Here is a 17,461-nt window from a genome sequence, read left to right on the forward strand (position 1 = left end):
TAGTTCGCCGAATCGTCGATAGTAATTTCTGAGACTTTCACCTCCCTTTTGCTTGAGTCCTTTTAATTCTGCATGGGTGATTGGATGTGTAATGATTTCTGCAAAATTCTCACAAAAAGCTCTTTGCAAATCCTCCCAATTTCTGATAGATCCTGGGTTCAATTTGTCGAACCATTGGAGAGGCATGGCTTCCAGTGCCATGGGAAAGAACAGGGTTTTGATATCGTCGTCTCCTCCGGCTAGTTCAATTAATTGTGAATATATTCTGAGCCATTGCCTTGGTTCAGTTTTGCCATCATACTTGGAGTGGTTAGACGGTTTGAATTTGTGAGGTAATCGTACCAATGCAAGCCTGTTCGTGAAATAGGGGAATCTGTCGTGCGTCTTGGTTTCTTTGAATTCGAATTCGACACCTTCTTCTGGCCAACTGTCGTTCTGACGGGAATAATCTTGCGAGATTGTCTGGGTAGGTACCCTACTCCTAGTCTTCTTTGGTTGTTCAAATTGGTGGCCTTGATTATGTTCCTTCCTACTTCCTTCGTCATGGCTTCCACCCGGCCCAAGTCTTTCGAAAGCGGATTTCCTTTGATTTTGATCTTCTTGCCTTAGGGTTGTTGATCTGGCGGGTAGTCTTGATCGAGCTCTCTCTTCATGCGTTTTCGGGATCATCGGTCGGAGCAAGTCCTGGAGCTGTTCATACTTCTCACTGGGATGTGAAGTTTTTCCGAGTTCTTCTAATGCTTCTCGAATCTTATCGTAAGGTGTATTCGCCGTGCGTCTCCCCTCGACTTCTCGTTGTGATTTTCTTTTGTCGTACTCTGCCAATTCTGACTCGTATCTGATCCAAGCTTCCCTGCGCTGCCTAGCACGGTGTTGACGCCCTTGCTTCAACTTGTTTTTTCTTTCTCTAGCTTATTTCTGACTATCTGTTTCTCCGTCGTAGCCTTGGGCAAAAGGTGATATGTTGGATTCTGATTCATCTGATGATCTGACATCGGGTGCTTCTGGGGGATTTAATGGTGACCGCGGTCGTCGAACCATGAGCACTTCTCGCGCATGAGTCATTCTGTTACTGGCGTTAGTTTTCATGCTGTCGGAGTTGCTAATAACTTTAGTAGATGCCTCGGTGTCGTAGATCGAGTCTCCTTCTTGGTAGGGTAGAATTGCTGTCGTCGTCGTGCCGACTAGTTGGGTACCGCTGTCCTCAGGAACAGAACCTGGCCAATAGATGATGCAGTCTTGGGATGTTATTGTTAGCACGAGACCCTCCTGAGCTCCTGTCAGTGGTATCCCGCATCTTGGATTGAAAGATCTTTCGAACTGTCCCTGATAGGATTTTGCCATGTTGTCGAGCCTAAATGGAAAAGAACTCGACTTCTTAGAAGAACTCTGAGGGTAATCTAAGTTGTTTTGGGTTGTGCTCTGGAATCTTGCCAAAAAAGAACTCGGTTTTTTGAAAGCACTCGGATAAAACTTCGCCTTGATGTTTAAATTCGAATCGGATATGAGTGGCCGTGAGATCTGATTTGAATCAGATACTGTGAGCTGTGCGAATCTTCTAGTGAGCTGATCCGTTGTAGTTGGTGAAATATGAAATTCTTTATGATGATCTGGATCTTTGAGGAGATGGCCCTGAAGCTTGCCGTTGTTGTCCGTCTCGCAGATCCACGAGCCGAAGATGAAAGTTGATCCCGTCGGAAAGATTATGTTGTCGAGGTCCATCGAGTTCTCGGATGCAAAGTCGCCGAAATCCCCTACCTGGCGCGCCAGCTGTCGATGTTTTACCACCGATAGCCTGCCACGGGGGTGCCCGGGGCAGTATGTTCGGGCTTCGGCGTATGCCGAACTCGATGGTTAACGCAAGACACAGTCGATTTATCCTGGTTCAGACCCTCGATCGTAGATCGAGTAATAACCTTATGTCTAGTTGGCGTTAGCCTTTGCGTTGGATTGATTGTCAAGTGTTGTGTTGTACAATGGTCGTGTGTCCTGTCCCAGGAGTCCTGCCCTCCTTTATATAGTCAGGAGACCAGAGTCCTAGTCCGTTTACAATGAGATTTCCTAGTAGGATTACTTAATAGCTATACTACTAAGATTACATGGGGAGAGTCCTGGTTGGACTAGATATTCTCTCTCCCTTGCGGGGTATCCTGTGGGTCCCGCATCGACAGTGCCAGTGAGTGCTTGAAAGCTATTTTTTTCGTTTCCTGATTTTAAATGTAATATAATCGTGTTGCTAACTGATTGCATTTTATACATGAAGGGATTGGATGTAGCGAGGACCATGACGGAGAGGTGGCTTGTGTAAAGTATGAGGAAAAAAAGTTAGATGAGCACAGAACGCGAGCTGGTCGCACCGTTCAATCACCGATTGTATTGTCTGATGAGGGGATGAGGATGAAGATGACACTGCCAGACTGAGTGAGCTCATAGCTCAAGCAGAGGCGGGCTTGCAGGCGATGGAGGCTGAGAACAACACTAGCAGACTGAGCGAGCTCATTGCTCTAGCAGAGACGGCCTTACAGAAGGAGGAGGCTGAGGACGACACAGGTAGACTTAGCGAGCTCATCGCTCTAGCAGAGCCAGGCTTCCAGACGAAGGAGGATGACGACGCATTGTTCACTCAGGCCACAGAGGCCGTAGATGAAGCGGAGGCCGCTTATTACAGGTGACACACAAGTCAGAGTAATGCAGGTTCTGCCGCGCCATAGCCCACAGGCACGACGAGAGTGACGCGTCGGCGTGCGTGGCGAGTAGGTAAGCAGGCGCGAACGCGCGGCGGGCAGGCGCGGCAGGCGTGGCAGGCAGGCGGCTAGGCGCGGACGGGCGTGACGATATTTATCTGGCGCTGCCGGGCCACCGATCAGGACATGGTAGGGCCGCGCCAAGATCGGTGGCGCGACAGACCCTGCCACGTCACCGGTCAGCGTCCCGGTCGTCGCCACGTCAACCCTCTTGCCGCGTCACCATGCATGGCGCGACACAGGCGTTTTGCCGCGCCAAAAAAATAGGCGCAGCCAAAAATGTTAGTTTTAGATTTTTTTTTAAATAGTGTTAGATTTAAAATTAATTTATAAAAAAGTGTTAAAAATAAATAAAAAATCGAAATGGGAACACGCTCTAGTATGCGCTGCATCTCCCATGACAAGGACGCCTTGAAGCAAAATGCATATACCAGATATCATTTCACACGTCTCGAACATGGTTTTTCTGCGACTGGTTACGTCATTTTTTGTTTTTTAGCATTTTTTTTTGAAAATTTCTCACAAACATGTCCCTGAAGGTATGTTTTCAAAATCTGGACACTTAGCTCGGCGTCATTGTTGGTGGCGTCGAGCTTACATGTCTCGGTGCTATAGATTTTGGCGTCTAGGTCTTGGGCTCGGCGCAGACGTGGCGGTGACTTGGCAGGCACCTCGCCGCCGTAGATCTTGGCGTTGAGCCCTGTCTTACGTATGTGCCCTTCCTTTATTTCTCTCTTCCTCCCTCTCTACCGCGCCCGCGCCCGCCCCCTCGCCCGCGGCAGCCACCGCGCTCGCGCCTCGCTGGCCCCGCCGTGCCGGCCGCCCGCGCCGCCTCGCCCCGCGAAGCGCCGGCCGTTCTGCCCCCGTCGCGCACCGCCCCTCCCGTCCCGCGCCCGCGTCATCCCCCGTCGTGCCGGCCGCACGCCGCCCCTCCCGGCCCACGCCGCCTTGTCCGTCTCGGCTCGCCGCGTCCTCGCCGTGGATCCCGTCCTCCGCGTCCCCGTCCTGCTTCGGTCATGGCGTCCGCGTCCGCGTCGCATCGTTGCATTGACTTGGATAGGTAATTTTTTTTAATATGTAATGTATGTACTTAGTTAGGTTGAATTGTAGTGCTACTTTGATTATTTGGTAGTTTCTAGTAAATTTGATGATGTAGGTGGTTGATTTAGTTAGTGAGATAGATATAGTTAGATAAATATAGTTAGATAGCTAGTGACATAGGTACATAGATATAGTTATTAGATAGCTTGTTGATTTAGTTAGTGGGATAAATATAGTTAGATAGCTAGTGACATAGTTATTTAGGGTGTAGTTGGTTAGTATCTATTAGAGAGGTACTATATAGTAGCTACTTTGGACTAAACGAACTGTATTTAAATTTTTGTTTGAACTACTAGATGGACAACATAGTGAGCATATATCATGGAGGCACCGTGGAAAAAGATCGCTATGGATATGTTGAGTTTGTTGAGATGCAAAATGTATATGTGTTATTCAATGAGAAATATTTATTTAGTGAGTTGGTTGCAGGGGCTCGGAAGAAGCTACATTGCCATGAAGCTGATGATGATGATAGCATCGCAGAGGAGGATGTACTTCATCTAAATTCTCCTCCTAACATCTAAGAAAGATAATCCTAGTTGGATGTGCAGACCAGTGAGAGAACAACGGATATGGAGATTTTATCTAGAATTGTAACGCTAAATGATCGTTTCTTTCTCTTTTTTTTTTCCGTAAAAAAAGAAGAAAACTAGGAGTCGGACATTACCTTCGTCCGATCCGGCGAACAGGAGCAGCGCAACCCAAAAACCGACGGCTCCAGATCTCCATTTCCCCACCCAACTTCCCCCCACCTCACCACACCAGTCGACAGTCATCAGGCAACAAACCGTTTAACGGACGGACCATCGTCCCGAGCAGACGCGCCGAACGACGGCAGAGGCAAAACCCTCACCTGCCTCTGCCTCAGTGGGGGATGGCGGCGCCGGAATCGGAATGCTGCGGGAGCGACGGCTACCGCGACCTCCGCGGCGTGCGCGTCGAGCTGGACCCGGGAGCGGCCCGAGTCGGCGGGGGAGGGGGCTTCGCCGTCTCCTTCTGGCTCTACCTGTCCAGCTCCCCCAGGCCGTCCTCGGTGATCCTCCACCAGGTTTGGATGGATTCCTCTCTCTTCACAGTTAGTATAGGTGGTTCCAGGCGGCGATTGTTTCTGTAGGAATTGTTTTTGTTTCCGGGATGGGTACTGGAAGAGAGCAACGATTTGCTGATTTTGCTGTCTCGATATCTGTTTTGATCGTTCGATTTTAGGTGTTAAATGCTGTTGTACCCTCCAAATCACCCGGCTAATATGAGACCCGGGCTGTCCTTTTTGCACCATTCGCAGCACAGCAAAAATCCTAGTAGTCTGTACTCGATTCCACTATGTCTTAGTTTGATGGAATTTCGTGTTTCTTGATACGGTTTCAGGGAAAACATTTTCGTTGGAAAAAGTGAAGGGTATTTTTTCTAGGTTTCCTTGTGAAGTTTCACCATCAGAAAATTGGTGCTAATCGATTGGATTTGTTGCTTGTGCAGATCACTGCGGGAGATGACAATAAGTTGCCGTTTCTCGCTTTAGGTGAAGGAAACAAACTGCTGCTCTTCCCGTTGATGAGGCTGCACAGAGAAGCTCCTGGTCCTGCTAGTTCTTACCCATGGACTGACACAACCAATTTATCATCTACGAGTCAATGCCCTCTTGAGAAATGGTTCCACATTGGGTGTGAGGTCTGGTGTAAACAACTGTAGGCCTCCCCCCTTATCGAATACCTTTGCATTTGTAGCCCCCAAATGAAAGTACAAATTGCAACATGTTTGACACTTTCCCGTGCTTTTATTTCTTTTGTGTTTGTGTGCACCTCAATTTTTTAGAGGAAAAAAAACATGCAGCATCCACCAAGAGCTTTGTTTCCTGGTATCTCCACATGTTAGTCTATCCTCCACATTTTGTCGAAGTGGTGGTTTTATAACATTGGTTTGTACCTACATGTGTCAGGTTACTGAAAATGTTCTGCGTCTTCACGTTGATGGTTCCCTAACTGCTGAGGCCCCCGTTTGTTCACTATTTGATGGGCCAGACCGTCAGGATGATGCAAACCAAATTAGCTTAGTTGGAAGTGATGGCAAGCTTGAAGGCTATATCTATAATATTGAGGTTTCATCTGTACTAGGAACTGTAAAAGAACAATACACAAAGGTGATTCATCTAAGCCAATGGTATGCCGATTTTGTGCTTGTGTAAGTGCAAACTTTGTGAATTTTCTCATTGAATTGCAGAACCCACCATTTAAGTTGTCTATTGACTATTCATGCTCTGATGGAATCGAAGAGGGTGATGACGGCATTTGGAGCATCGTTGGTGGGAAGGTAAACAAGATGCTGTCATGTCATAACTAATACGTGATGGCAGAATTCTGTGTTTCAGTATTTTTTTTTGAGAGAGGATAATTTCAGTAAAATATGGCATGTAAAAAGCAACCTGAGAAATTGCACTTGAGTTGGAAAAAATAATAGTAGCAAATATTTACTTGTATCGTATCATGGATTAAATCAAATAACCATGGGCTACCCTAATTATGGAAATTTATTGATGCAGGCATCTTGCCGGAGAAACTTCATTTTGGAAGTAGTACTAACCAACGCTTTTGGTGAACCTGCGAAGGATAAAGAGGTTCATTTTTTTTTACTTATTTTAAATCTAATCATACTAATTTATTTGTTTGCATAGTGTTCTTACAAACCTTATACATCTTCTAGGTCGTTGCTTCACTTGTCTATGCTGATGATGGAACAGTAGTTGCAAAATCAAGGGATGATTCTGAGCCTCCTTTGCTTATTACTTGCGAAGGACTTGAATACGCAGCTATAAGCAGGCCTCTACAAATTATTCGTGGGCGAGCACTATTTAAACTCAAGATATCACAGGTGAGTTTCTCCATATGTAAACCTTCCTTATTATGTATATAGCTTCAGTTTGCATCGGACACAAAAAGAAATTACTTGTCACTGTCTGTCTGTCTTTCTGATGTGGAGCATAAGTTATTTGTCTTTCATGTGTTGCTGTTGGAAGCATATTTTTTTAATGTTTCTCTCAGTAGTGCTATTGCCTAGCAGAGGCTGCAGCTGCTTGCTATGTTTGGCTGTTGTGGCATGTATGTGTAACGCACCCCATTGCAACTACTTATGGTGCATGGAGATGGCGCCTTCCTCCGTAGGAATGAATTTGGAAGGCATATTCGGAAGGATTTTTTTCCCTTTTAAACTCCATCTTAATGACTTCCATAACTTTCTTCTTTTGAGCGGCTGTGGGTGCAGGTGAACCAATGAAGAGGCTTTGAGTATATCATAATTGTTGGAAGGAATTTTGGTGTTCTCTTATATTTGTTTTATGCATTTGGATTGATTCCCCGCCCCCCTTTGTATTTTGAAAAGATTATCTGCTTTGCATAATACTGCCTATTTATTACTTATGGACTCAACATCCAAATGTTGGCAGTTCACTCCTGACACTGCAATTTCTAGAAATAGCTATGCAATGACACTCACATATGAACTATCGTTTTAAATAACTTGTCGTGCTTCTTTTTTATGTGTGTTGAAAGAGGGAGTTTGTCCCCTCTTGATTTTTTTTTGCGAGTAGCTGGGCACGATCCCGGGTGCGTAGGCTCTCACTAGGAGCCCCTACTAACTGCCCTAGGGCAGTTATATGTTGCTGTGTTGGTGTTGGTGTTGAATGATCACCAAAACCTTCCATGAAGCCAAGCTTGGAACCACAATGTGGATTCCATTCCTGTCTCTCCAACCGATAAAGTGCGACCTATACCGATGTTGCAGTGCATACGTGCTCCCCACAAATCTTGGGAGGCATGGGCGCCGCTAAAACCGGTACACACCGCGCCATCATTGGGAGTGCCAACATGCTCTCCACAAACTGCAATTGCAATTCCGCTGAAGAAAACACTTGTCACAACATTCCCTCCTTTTCACAATAATTGATGTTTTAGGCTTGGGCACAAGAATAAGGATGGAAATAGAACGACCATCCTACCCTTTTAATCCCCTCTCAAGTGTGCATTTATAATCTCATCAAAGGTACAAACTCACTGTACAGTGTGTTTCTATGTAGGGGCAGGATTGGATAAAATGGGTCAAGGTTGCCTTGGGGTTGTAGATAACAAGTACTTTGAAAATAATAGAAGCTAAAACAAAAAAAGAAGGAAACCTACACACACAAGACGCATACCATCCCTGACCCCTGAAAGAATACTTAATCAAGTAGCAAACCGAAGACAACAGCAAACAACCACAAAAACAAGCGGCAAGCAACTCTAGCCCATTATGATACGGTTTAGGCCATTACAGCACAGGCATAACTGTTGGACAGTTAGCACTAGTCAATGGCATGTGAAAAGATTAAAATAAAATGGCCATACGCCATATCTAGTATGGACACTAATACTACATACAAACTACTTCTGTAATTTGATTTGTGTGCAATTTAAAACCTTTTGAATCTCGAGTATCAAATCTGTCTGCTAATGAAAGTTTAAATGTTATGCAATACCAGTTCCTGTTCTTAGCCCTGCTGCTGCACATACTCATGACAGCAGCCACAATCTAGGGATGCTCATATCCAACAAAGTTGGGCTGTAGCGCGCCATGTAAAACACGATTTGTATCATTACATTTCTTTGAAGTTATGATGGTAGTTGCTTGTTTCTTGTCCATAATAACGTAGTGTCTGATTGTTCCAGCTCTCTTCCAAATGTGACAATAAGCTCTTCCGTATTCAATTCTCTACACTTCACATGCAAAGATATCCTTTCCTGGAAGCATATTCCAAACTGATTCGCTGTATATCTCGAAGCCGCACCATCCGCCCCTTGGGTCCTGGAAAGCGGGCGAGTTCTGCAACAGCAGATGAAACTGACTTGCTCAATAATGGCCAAGGGTTTGTTAGTGCTGACAAAGTAAATGGTCGTGAACATTCATTGTGTCTGCATACACCCATGTTTTCCAAGATAGAAGGTGGAATTGTGAAGGTAGTAGAGGCCCACAAAATGGTATCACAGGTAATGAATTAGCTAGCCTACTTACTTTGTCAAGTTATGCTTAATTTGTGACTTCTTGATTTGATAATCATTATCTGTTTACAGAATAAGAATGCCAGAAAGGTGGTGGTAAGCAAAGAAGCACAGAATGTCATGGGGACTGACTCTTCAACATCCAACTATGACAGTTTTGATTCAGGAAGTTCTTGGAGTGGATCAGATGGAGATGATGGTATTGAAACCTTTTCAGACGCTGTGGTTTTCAGATACTGTCTAGACAGCACATACGACCGGTCCATGTTTCTTAGAGGTGCAGCTCCTACTGTTAACAAAGATGACTTGGTAAAACTTGCAGACCAAGTCTCATTGTATAGTGGATGCTCCCACCACAGGTAATTGAACTCTTGTATCTTGATAAAAGTTTCCTCTCTCCTTGTATTATTGACAGTAATTTGCAATTTATTTTTCCCTTCTAGAAACCAAATATTAATGTCGAAGCGATTGCTCAGAGAAGGTGCTGACACTTGGAACATGATCTCAAAGAACAATGAACATGCTCTTTGGTCATCTGCCATTCCTGAGATCATAACAAAATTTACGAACATTGCCCATTCTGTGAGTAGGGGTTTGTTAGAGCAGGTAGAATTTCTTTACATGACCTCAGTACCTTAACTCTCAGTCTCAGGGTTGTATACTTTTTGTATGGTGCAATGTTTAATTGCATAGTATTCACTGTTTCAGGATCTTGAGGTTTTAAGAGGCATTGCTGGTTGTGGCGAGGACATAGGAAGAGATGAATTTGATAGGCTATGGTACTGGTTATACCCAGTGGCTGTTTCATTGTCGACAGAGAAAATTAAAAAGCTGTGGGATTGCACAACACCTAGATGGATAGAGGGCTTGATTACAATAGAAGAAGCTGAGAATGCACTAAGAAGTTCCAGGGAACTGTTAAAGGAGCCAGGAACATTTGTTCTCAGATTTCCTACAACCCGAAGTTGGCCGCATCCAGATGCTGGTAGCCTAGTTGTCACTTACATTGGCTCTGTAAACTCAATTCATCATAGGCTACTCTCTCTTGATTCCAGGTATGCTACGATTGGCATGTTGCCCCCGTCCTCTAAATCTTTTGGCAACGAAATTTCTGAACCTTGCTCTTTTCTACTGCTAACAGTGATGCTAGCGCTGAGAACCTGCAAGATTTGCTGCTCCAGGAACCTGAACTATCCCAATTGGGCAGGTAAAGCATTCTAGACTCCAAATCACAGGCGCTGTTCCTTTCAGTACCTGCTAAATGGTTAGACATACATTCAAATGCAGGGTTGACCGGCTCCCAACCGCCATCCGGAGATGACCAAGGATTCAAACTGTTAAAACTTACATTCAAAAGCAGGTTTAGGATGCTATGGGCCACGAGAAGAGGGTCAGCAGCAGCTCAACGCATCCAAGTTCATTGTCATCCAAGAGACCAAGAGCATAGCCCATAACACCTGTTGCCTGTTGTTACCATGTACAAGTTGTAAATTGGTTCCCTTCGTGGTTTGTACAAGAGAGGATGCTTTGCCATATGAGGCCCTGTTTGGTTTCCCCCTCCTAAACTTTAGTCATCTAAATTAGGCACTAAACTTTAGTCGCTGGGTGTTCGGTTCGGGTGACTAAAAGAGACTTTTTAGTCCCTTTTAGTTAGGGTGTTTGACTCCAAAGTGACTAAAAAGTGAGGTTTAGTCCATTTGAGCAACATTTGGTGACTAGTTGGCTAAAGCCTATTTAGTCTCATTTAGTCATAGTGTTTGGTTGAATAGTGACTAAATAAGACTAGATTTAGCTGACTAAACTTTAGCAGTGGCTAACCAAACAGGCCATTGAGATCTAGTCTAGTTGCTTCAGAAAACCAACAGTAACATCAGCTATCATGTGTTTTGCAAAAAAAAAAAAAAAAAAGAAGCTATCATGTGCCTCGAAACTGGAAGATTTTTCAATGGCTCTTAAACACATGTACATAAACTATTGATTGAACATTTGATCTACAAGTTATTTTTCGGTTCCTTTTCAACCTCCTATTTGAGCCGAGAGCAGCATAAGCCTCGTAGGCTAAAGACCATTGGGCCGCCCACTGTCAAAGCCCCAAATCACGCTACATTCTCCCGACTGGCCGCGGGCCGGACGGCCGAACCCGGGGCTCGGGCGCTCGGCATCCCTCCCCGCCGCAACTCAGCCGCGCCGCCGTCGCCGTGCACGCACCAGCGCCACCACTTCGGCGCTTCCCTATCAGACCGACAAACAAGGCCAAAACCCCACGACGCCGCCGGCCACCGCGAGGGTTTTAGCCTCCTCCGATGCCGCCGCCTCGCCGCGGGCTTCTCACATCCTTCCTCCGCCTCCGCTCCTTCTCCTCCATTGCCTATCCCCATCCCCACACACCCGCGCCCCTGCGGCGCCACCAGTTCGTCGCCGACCCCACCACCTCCACAAGCCGTGGCGTCATCGGGGGCATCGGCGGCGGGAGCGGGAACCCCTTGGACCCGACGCAGCTCCTCCGCGACGACCCGGTGGCAATCACCGCTTCCCTTTGGGTATCCTCCTTCCGCGCTGCCGCCGCCGCCGCCTCCACCTCCGGCTCCGGCTCTTGTACCCCCGCACCGCCGCAGTCACTCACCCCCTTCCTCTCGCGCCTGGAGCTGTGGGTGCTCGCCTACCAGAAGGCGTACGCCGACGAGACCGGCTCCTACCTGCCGCGCTCCTCCATCCCGGCCTCCACGCTCGCCGCCCTCCTCACGCTCCGCAACGCCGTACTCGACGCTCGATTCCGCTTCGGCAACCGCCTCACCCCCTTCCTCCAGTCCCCGCTCGCCACCAACGCGCCGGACCCCGCCACCCTCTCCAAGCGCAAGCTCCGCGCCCTCCTCACAACCCCCGGCCCACCGCCCTTCCAGGACCGCGTCGTGCAGGAGCTGCTCCTACTCCTGCTCGAGCCCGTCTACGAAGCCAGGCTCTCGCCAAAGTCCTTCGCCTTCCGCCCAGGGCGATCCCCGCATGCCGCGATCCGCACCATCCGCCGCAGCTTTGCGCCATACCTCTGGTATATCAAGGGCGACCTCTCCCCACTCCTGCACTCGCCTGATCCTGCGCTTGTGGTCGGTGCGCTTATCCGTGATGTGCGTGATAAAAAGGTGGTGGATTTGATCCGTTCGGCGCTGCTCACCCCGGTGGTGACTGCAAGTGATGATGCTGCAGCGAAGAAGAAGAAGACGAAGAGGAAATACCAGAAGAAGAAGGTGCTGCCAGAGGGGGAGCCGAAGCCTGACCCTTATTGGTTGCAGACGTTCTTTGGGTTTGCACCAGAGGAGGCACAGACGCAGCCTGATTGGGGCCATTGTGGGGTGCTGAGCCCGTTGCTTGCCAATGTGTGCCTGGATGAGCTTGATAAGTGGATAGAAGAGAAGATTAAGGAGTTTTACAAGCCATCCAAGTCGGATGTTGTGGGAGGGGATGATGGTATTGAGCAGGGTAACACATCATGGCCGGAGTTTGTTCCCACTAGTGGCCCTGACAAGACAAGGAAGGTGGACTACATTCGATATGGCGGGCATTTCTTGATCGGTGTTAGGGGGCCAAGAGCTGATGCGGCTGTGCTCCGGAAGCAGCTAGTTGAGTTTTGTGATCAGCGATTCAGGATCAAACTGGATAATGAGAGCCTTCCTATCGAGCACATCACAAAAGGAGTCATGTTCCTTGACCATGTGCTGTGCCGTCGAGTTGTGTACCCAACGCTGCGTTACACTGCTACAGGAGGCAAGATCATTAGTGAGAAGGGAGTTGGTACACTGCTCTCAGTGACAGCTAGTCTGAAGCAGTGTATCAAGCAGTTTCGGAAGCTCGAGTTTTTGAAAGGAGACCGTGAACCTGATCCACAACCATGCTTCCGTATGTTCCACGCCACACAAGCTCACACAAATTCTCAGATGAATAAGCTTTTACTGACGATGGCAGAGTGGTATCGCTATGCTGATAACCGCAAGAAAGTTGTCAACTTCTGCTCTTACATTATAAGGGGGTCCCTGGCCAAGTTATATGCTGCCAAGTACAAGCTGCGGTCAAGGGCAAAGGTCTATAAGATTGCGTCAAGAAATCTTAGTCGGCCATTGAAGGATAAGAAAGGGCAGTCGCCAGAGTATCACAATTTGCTGAGAATGGGCCTTGTGGATTCGATTGATGGTCTTCAGTATACAAGGATGTCGATGGTTCCTGATCCTGATTACACGCCGTTACCAAGTGGATGGCGGCCAGACCATGAGAAGATTTTGCTGGAGTATATAAAGCTCACAGATCAACAAACATTGGAAGAGCAGCGAAACTGCATTAGAGAGGAGGGGCTTATAACACCACAGGACTATATTTCAATGCTTGTATGGGGCTACAAGAAAAATGCTGTTTTACTTCCTTCAAAAGTGAGTGATGCCCAAGGATCCACAGAGGACCTGGGTTCAGATACTGATGAATTGGATGAAAAAGAGCTAGGAAATGAGGGCAATAAAAGTTTCCCAAAGCTTGCTGAAATGTCATGAGTATTGACGAACTCTGTAGTGTTCCCAAGGGGGCTTTTGACTCATTGACTGTGTATGGTTGCTCCATGATTGTGAAAACACGAAACCAACTGCTAGCTCTTTGCTGACTACTTTGTGGCGGCCTAAGCAGAGGACTACTTGCTGTTCAATGAGATGACAACTCTGCCACTGCTTTGGTAAGTCTGTTCCTTAATGTTGAGTGCCACGGTGAATAGTGTCCACGGTGCTCAAACATGCGGTTTGACACAGCATAGCATTTCTGGGAACTAGTAGAGATCTTATGTTGGTGTCAAATTGTATGCCACCTGCAGGGCTAGCTCCTCATATATGAAGCATGAATGTTTAGTGAGACTTTACATCTTTGTTGACTGCTTCATGGTGGCCTAAGCAGATGACTGTTTCCTGCTCTGTGAGATGGCAATTGTGCTGCTGCATCGGTCAAGTATGTTCCTTAATGCTGAGAGTGATGGTGAATACTGTCAGTGGTGCTCAAACATGAGCTTTGACACAGCATGGCATTTCAGGGAACTAGTGGAGATCTCATGGTTTCAAATTGCGAGCTACATGCAGGGCTAGCTCCTCATATATCAAGCCTGATGTTTACTGATACTTTAGATGCATTTGAAAATACATAGAAAAAAAACAGTGTTTACACATTCCATCCAACATCCTGCTTGTGCAAATTGTTATCTGTATAATCTTTCGGTGAAGAGGAAAAACAGCCCGAAGTTCATTATGAGCCTTAAGGTGTGTTCAGAACCCTAATTGCTTATATTGTATCTAGTTAGATTGTGTCTCGTTGTTCACTTATGCATTTTTTTGCCAGTTGTTTCTGTCCAGCTTAAATGCTTTAGTAAACAGTAAGCTGTTAGCTATAATTTTGTTTGCTCAGGTCTCCTGTTTGCTGATAGTTCAGTAAATTGTACTGTTCTAGGGTTACCTGTTACAAGCCATATTTCAATTTGCTGAGCATGGTTTATAAAAAAAATGCTGAACATGTTTTACTAGAACAAACTCTGTAGATACGGGTCATATTCTTTTAAGTGCTTGCACAATAGCTGTGAAGTGCATAATCAGCTGCGTGAGGTCAAGATTAATGCAGATCATATTCTATTGAGTAAAATACAAGCAGACCCTAAACTTGTCCTGTGATATTATTCAGGTCTGGACTCTCAAAATACACTTTTAGGTGTCCAAACTTGTCCATGAACTCTCAAAATACATTTTTAGGTGTCCAAACTTGTCCTTCGGTGTCATCTAGCATGAAGATGAAGTGCCAAATGCTAACATGTGGGACCGATTGTCGTGTCGTAGGGCTCATTTAGAACTGGATGAACCCTGTGACAAGTTCTGGGACCCACAAAATTGGCATCACGATGCACTGATGCAGTGTTTGGTGGTAAGGGCATTTGGAGGATTCCATCACTCCGCAAATAATCTCAAGGTGGTACCTTGGTTCCTGCAAGTGCAACAAGGTTAACAATGTTTCAGCAAACACGCACAATTGTCAAGCTCAGGCCATGTTCGGTTAGCCCGGGGTCAGCCGGGAATTAGGCTCAACCCACGGGGGTCATCCTGGCCTGGTAGTAATCCTGGCCCATATTATTTTACGCGTTTGGTTAAGCCCGCACTGGTTTGTAACCTGGTCTATCCCGGCCTTTTCCTCTCACCCCGGCCTGGGAAGAAACCACGTCTACGTTGGTGTGGAATTTTTCCATGACCACTCTCGCGCGACACTGAAGCAGCTCGACTTGCAAGGAGAGCGGCGGGTGGCGTCCGCAGGTCGAATCGGCGGCGACGACGTCGACACGCCGCACTCCCCTCCGGCATCCGTATCCTCCATTAATCTTTTGTCTCTTTGGTTATCGCGTTCTAGGGTTCTTGTTTATGCTTCTTGGATCTGGAGATTGGGGACTTGGGAGGTTTCTGGGACATCATATTGCAAAGTTCATATCTAGTGCTAATTTGAAAAATAAAAATAGTATATATGTGACGATATAGATGCTCCTGTGTCTTCTGTGATCCCCTTCCTGTTCTCATGTATGTTTCTAATCAAGTGGAAAAGAAAGAATTTAGTACTTTTAATCAAGTGGAAAAGAAATAATTTAGTACTTTTAATCAAGTGGAAAAGAAATAATTTAGTTTAGTACTTCTATTGCCAAGCCTTCTTAACCCCTGATGTCACTTGACTGCTGTATGGATGGGGTGTTTGGTTGGGTGAATTGCATAATTTGTACCGAGGTATATTTGTAGGGGTGGATGTGACACAGAGAGGATGCAGTACCTAACTGTTTATATGGTTGAAAAATGGTTCTATAGTAATGCCTTGTGCACTAGTGCTGGCAATTTTTTCCCCAAAGTTTAAAAATGTATAGACACCCTGCCATTGCTGGCATTTTTGTCCTAGCGAACAATGTACTATGGAGTATCTACATGAGCAGATATGTATGTTCCTGATGCCATTTATGATGTATATTGAAAGCTTGAAGTACATCTGTCGGAGAAGGTTAGGTGCTGAGCAGATGCTGTTAATGTGCCCAGTTGTTTGACCTTACTAGGTTAACTTCTGGTCTGCATTTGTTGCCTTTTGCAAAGAAATTCTGGTCTGGACTTGTTGCTGAGTTTGTTGACATTTTACAGTAAGCCCGTAACACAATTCATCTGCGAAGTCAAGGAACAAGACCACAATTTCAGCCTATTTGGTTTGAAACATGTTTAGAGCTACTTGTTAGTTTAGTCGTTATGACATGCTCGCTCTAGTCAGAAATTTTTATTGAGAGATGATATCTCTGTTTTCCTTAGATAACTTTATTTGTATTGAAGCAAGGGATGGTTTTGTGGTGAGTATTATGCATCCTTAGGCCTCATTCATGTAAACATGCTGATGGCTCAGTAATCTCTATAAATACACTCATGATCTGCGAGCTGTTTTTACCAAATGCTTCAGTGTTCTGCAAGGTGTTTCTCCCGAATGCTTCAATGATCTAGAAGCTGTTTTTTTTACTGGATGTTTCGATGGTCTGCAAGCTGTTCTTACTGAATACTTTTGTACCAGTAGATACTGCTAACTACTAGAATGGTATAACCTTCAGCAGGATTAGTAGTTAGCTCTGAATCTTTGATGCTTTCTTCCCTTTTGATTCTCGTGTGTGCCTGAGACATTGCCAATAAATAATGATACAATAATAATGATGGCTATGTTCATCAGTAGCAAATCTCTAACCGCAGTTATTGTGTTGATTGTGCTTTGTTTTTTTCCTGATGATTTTTCAGGCCATGAAGCTAACATGTTTGTTTTCAAGTTATGCTTTTTCTTCTGTTTAACTTAACTTAATCAATCTGTTTTGTTGAAATGTGCCCTGTCGTTTTAACTATTCACGTGCTTGAACCTTGATTGCTTCTGTTGGGTTTCAACTCTAGCCTACCCTAACCTGTTTGGGACTTAAAGGCTTTGTTGTTGTTGTGCCCTGTCGTTTCCAGTTATCCTTTTTGATTCAAATGAACTGTGGTTATATGCTCTTTTGTTTGTACAAAAGCATGCACTTATGACACTTGAAATGCTGACAATTGTTTTGTTACGCATGGCAATGGTTTTAAAATTTCTCTGATTTGGTTTAACTTACTCTCACTCGTTAACTAATGAAACACCCTTTTTTTTTTTGGCAGTCCCGCTGAAATCAGCTGGCTACGAGAGTGCCGCCATCTCCTGGCGTCACAGGGGCCATCTAGTAAAATCTATGATATGTTTCTGATGGACAACTTACCTATGTATGTCATATTGAACATGATTTACCTGCGTTTGGCTTGTTGAGTATCTAAAATTTTGTATTATCAGCATGCCATAAATGCATGTTTGCTCAAGCTGGGTCACTAGAATATGCTATGCATACATGATATATGTTGCTTACTGTATTTGTTATTATATCAGTAAGATATACAGTATAACATTAACATATGGCCCTGTTCGCTTCGCTGAAAAAACTAAAGCCGAAATATTGTTCCAGCTGATTTGTTGTGAGAAAAAAACACGGTTTCGGCTGAAAAAACAAGCTGAAAAAGACAA

At 45.6% G+C, this 17,461-nt stretch overlaps 2 protein-coding genes across 5 annotated transcripts; both read left to right on the top strand.

The window, feature by feature from the left end:
• Positions 1 to 4,620: 4,620 nt before the first annotated feature.
• On the top strand, positions 4,621 to 10,580 carry LOC136507254 (SH2 domain-containing protein A-like). Its single transcript, XM_066502040.1, has 12 exons — positions 4,621 to 4,893; positions 5,319 to 5,510; positions 5,779 to 5,979; positions 6,060 to 6,149; positions 6,379 to 6,453; positions 6,540 to 6,707; positions 8,537 to 8,854; positions 8,939 to 9,225; positions 9,310 to 9,472; positions 9,575 to 9,921; positions 10,008 to 10,073; positions 10,154 to 10,580. The coding sequence occupies exons 1-12, from the start codon at positions 4,720 to 4,722 to the stop codon at positions 10,185 to 10,187; spliced, it is 2,115 nt and encodes a 704-aa protein (XP_066358137.1). The 5' UTR covers positions 4,621 to 4,719; the 3' UTR covers positions 10,188 to 10,580.
• Positions 10,581 to 10,945: 365 nt separating this feature from the next.
• On the top strand, positions 10,946 to 17,250 carry LOC136507265 (nuclear intron maturase 2, mitochondrial-like). Of its 4 annotated transcripts, XM_066502052.1 has the most exons (3): positions 10,946 to 13,574; positions 13,710 to 14,145; positions 17,065 to 17,250. In XM_066502052.1, the coding sequence occupies exon 1, from the start codon at positions 11,170 to 11,172 to the stop codon at positions 13,396 to 13,398; it is 2,229 nt and encodes a 742-aa protein (XP_066358149.1). In that variant the 5' UTR covers positions 10,946 to 11,169; the 3' UTR covers positions 13,399 to 13,574; positions 13,710 to 14,145; positions 17,065 to 17,250. The 4 variants fall into 4 exon arrangements, with proteins under 4 accessions (XP_066358149.1, XP_066358144.1, XP_066358154.1 ...); XM_066502047.1 differs by having other exon boundaries at positions 10,946 to 14,145; XM_066502057.1 differs by lacking the exon at positions 13,710 to 14,145.
• Positions 17,251 to 17,461: the final 211 nt, after the last annotated feature.

The sequence above is a fragment of the Miscanthus floridulus genome, chromosome 1 (genome assembly GCF_019320115.1).
Source record: "Miscanthus floridulus cultivar M001 chromosome 1, ASM1932011v1, whole genome shotgun sequence".
In the NCBI taxonomy this organism is placed as follows: Eukaryota; Viridiplantae; Streptophyta; class Magnoliopsida; order Poales; family Poaceae; genus Miscanthus; species Miscanthus floridulus.

Bases quoted from the DNA above. Each gene is read 5' to 3' on its own strand.
- LOC136507265 (XM_066502047.1), top strand. From the start codon at position 11,170: ATGCCGCCGCCTCGCCGCGGGCTTCTCACATCCTTCCTCCGCCTCCGC.
- LOC136507254 (XM_066502040.1), top strand. From the start codon at position 4,720: ATGGCGGCGCCGGAATCGGAATGCTGCGGGAGCGACGGCTACCGCGAC. The intron at 9,226-9,309 runs GTAATTGAACTC...TTTCCCTTCTAG, and splicing joins AGTGGATGCTCCCACCACAG to AAACCAAATATTAATGTCGA. The intron at 9,922-10,007 runs GTATGCTACGAT...TACTGCTAACAG, and splicing joins CTACTCTCTCTTGATTCCAG to TGATGCTAGCGCTGAGAACC.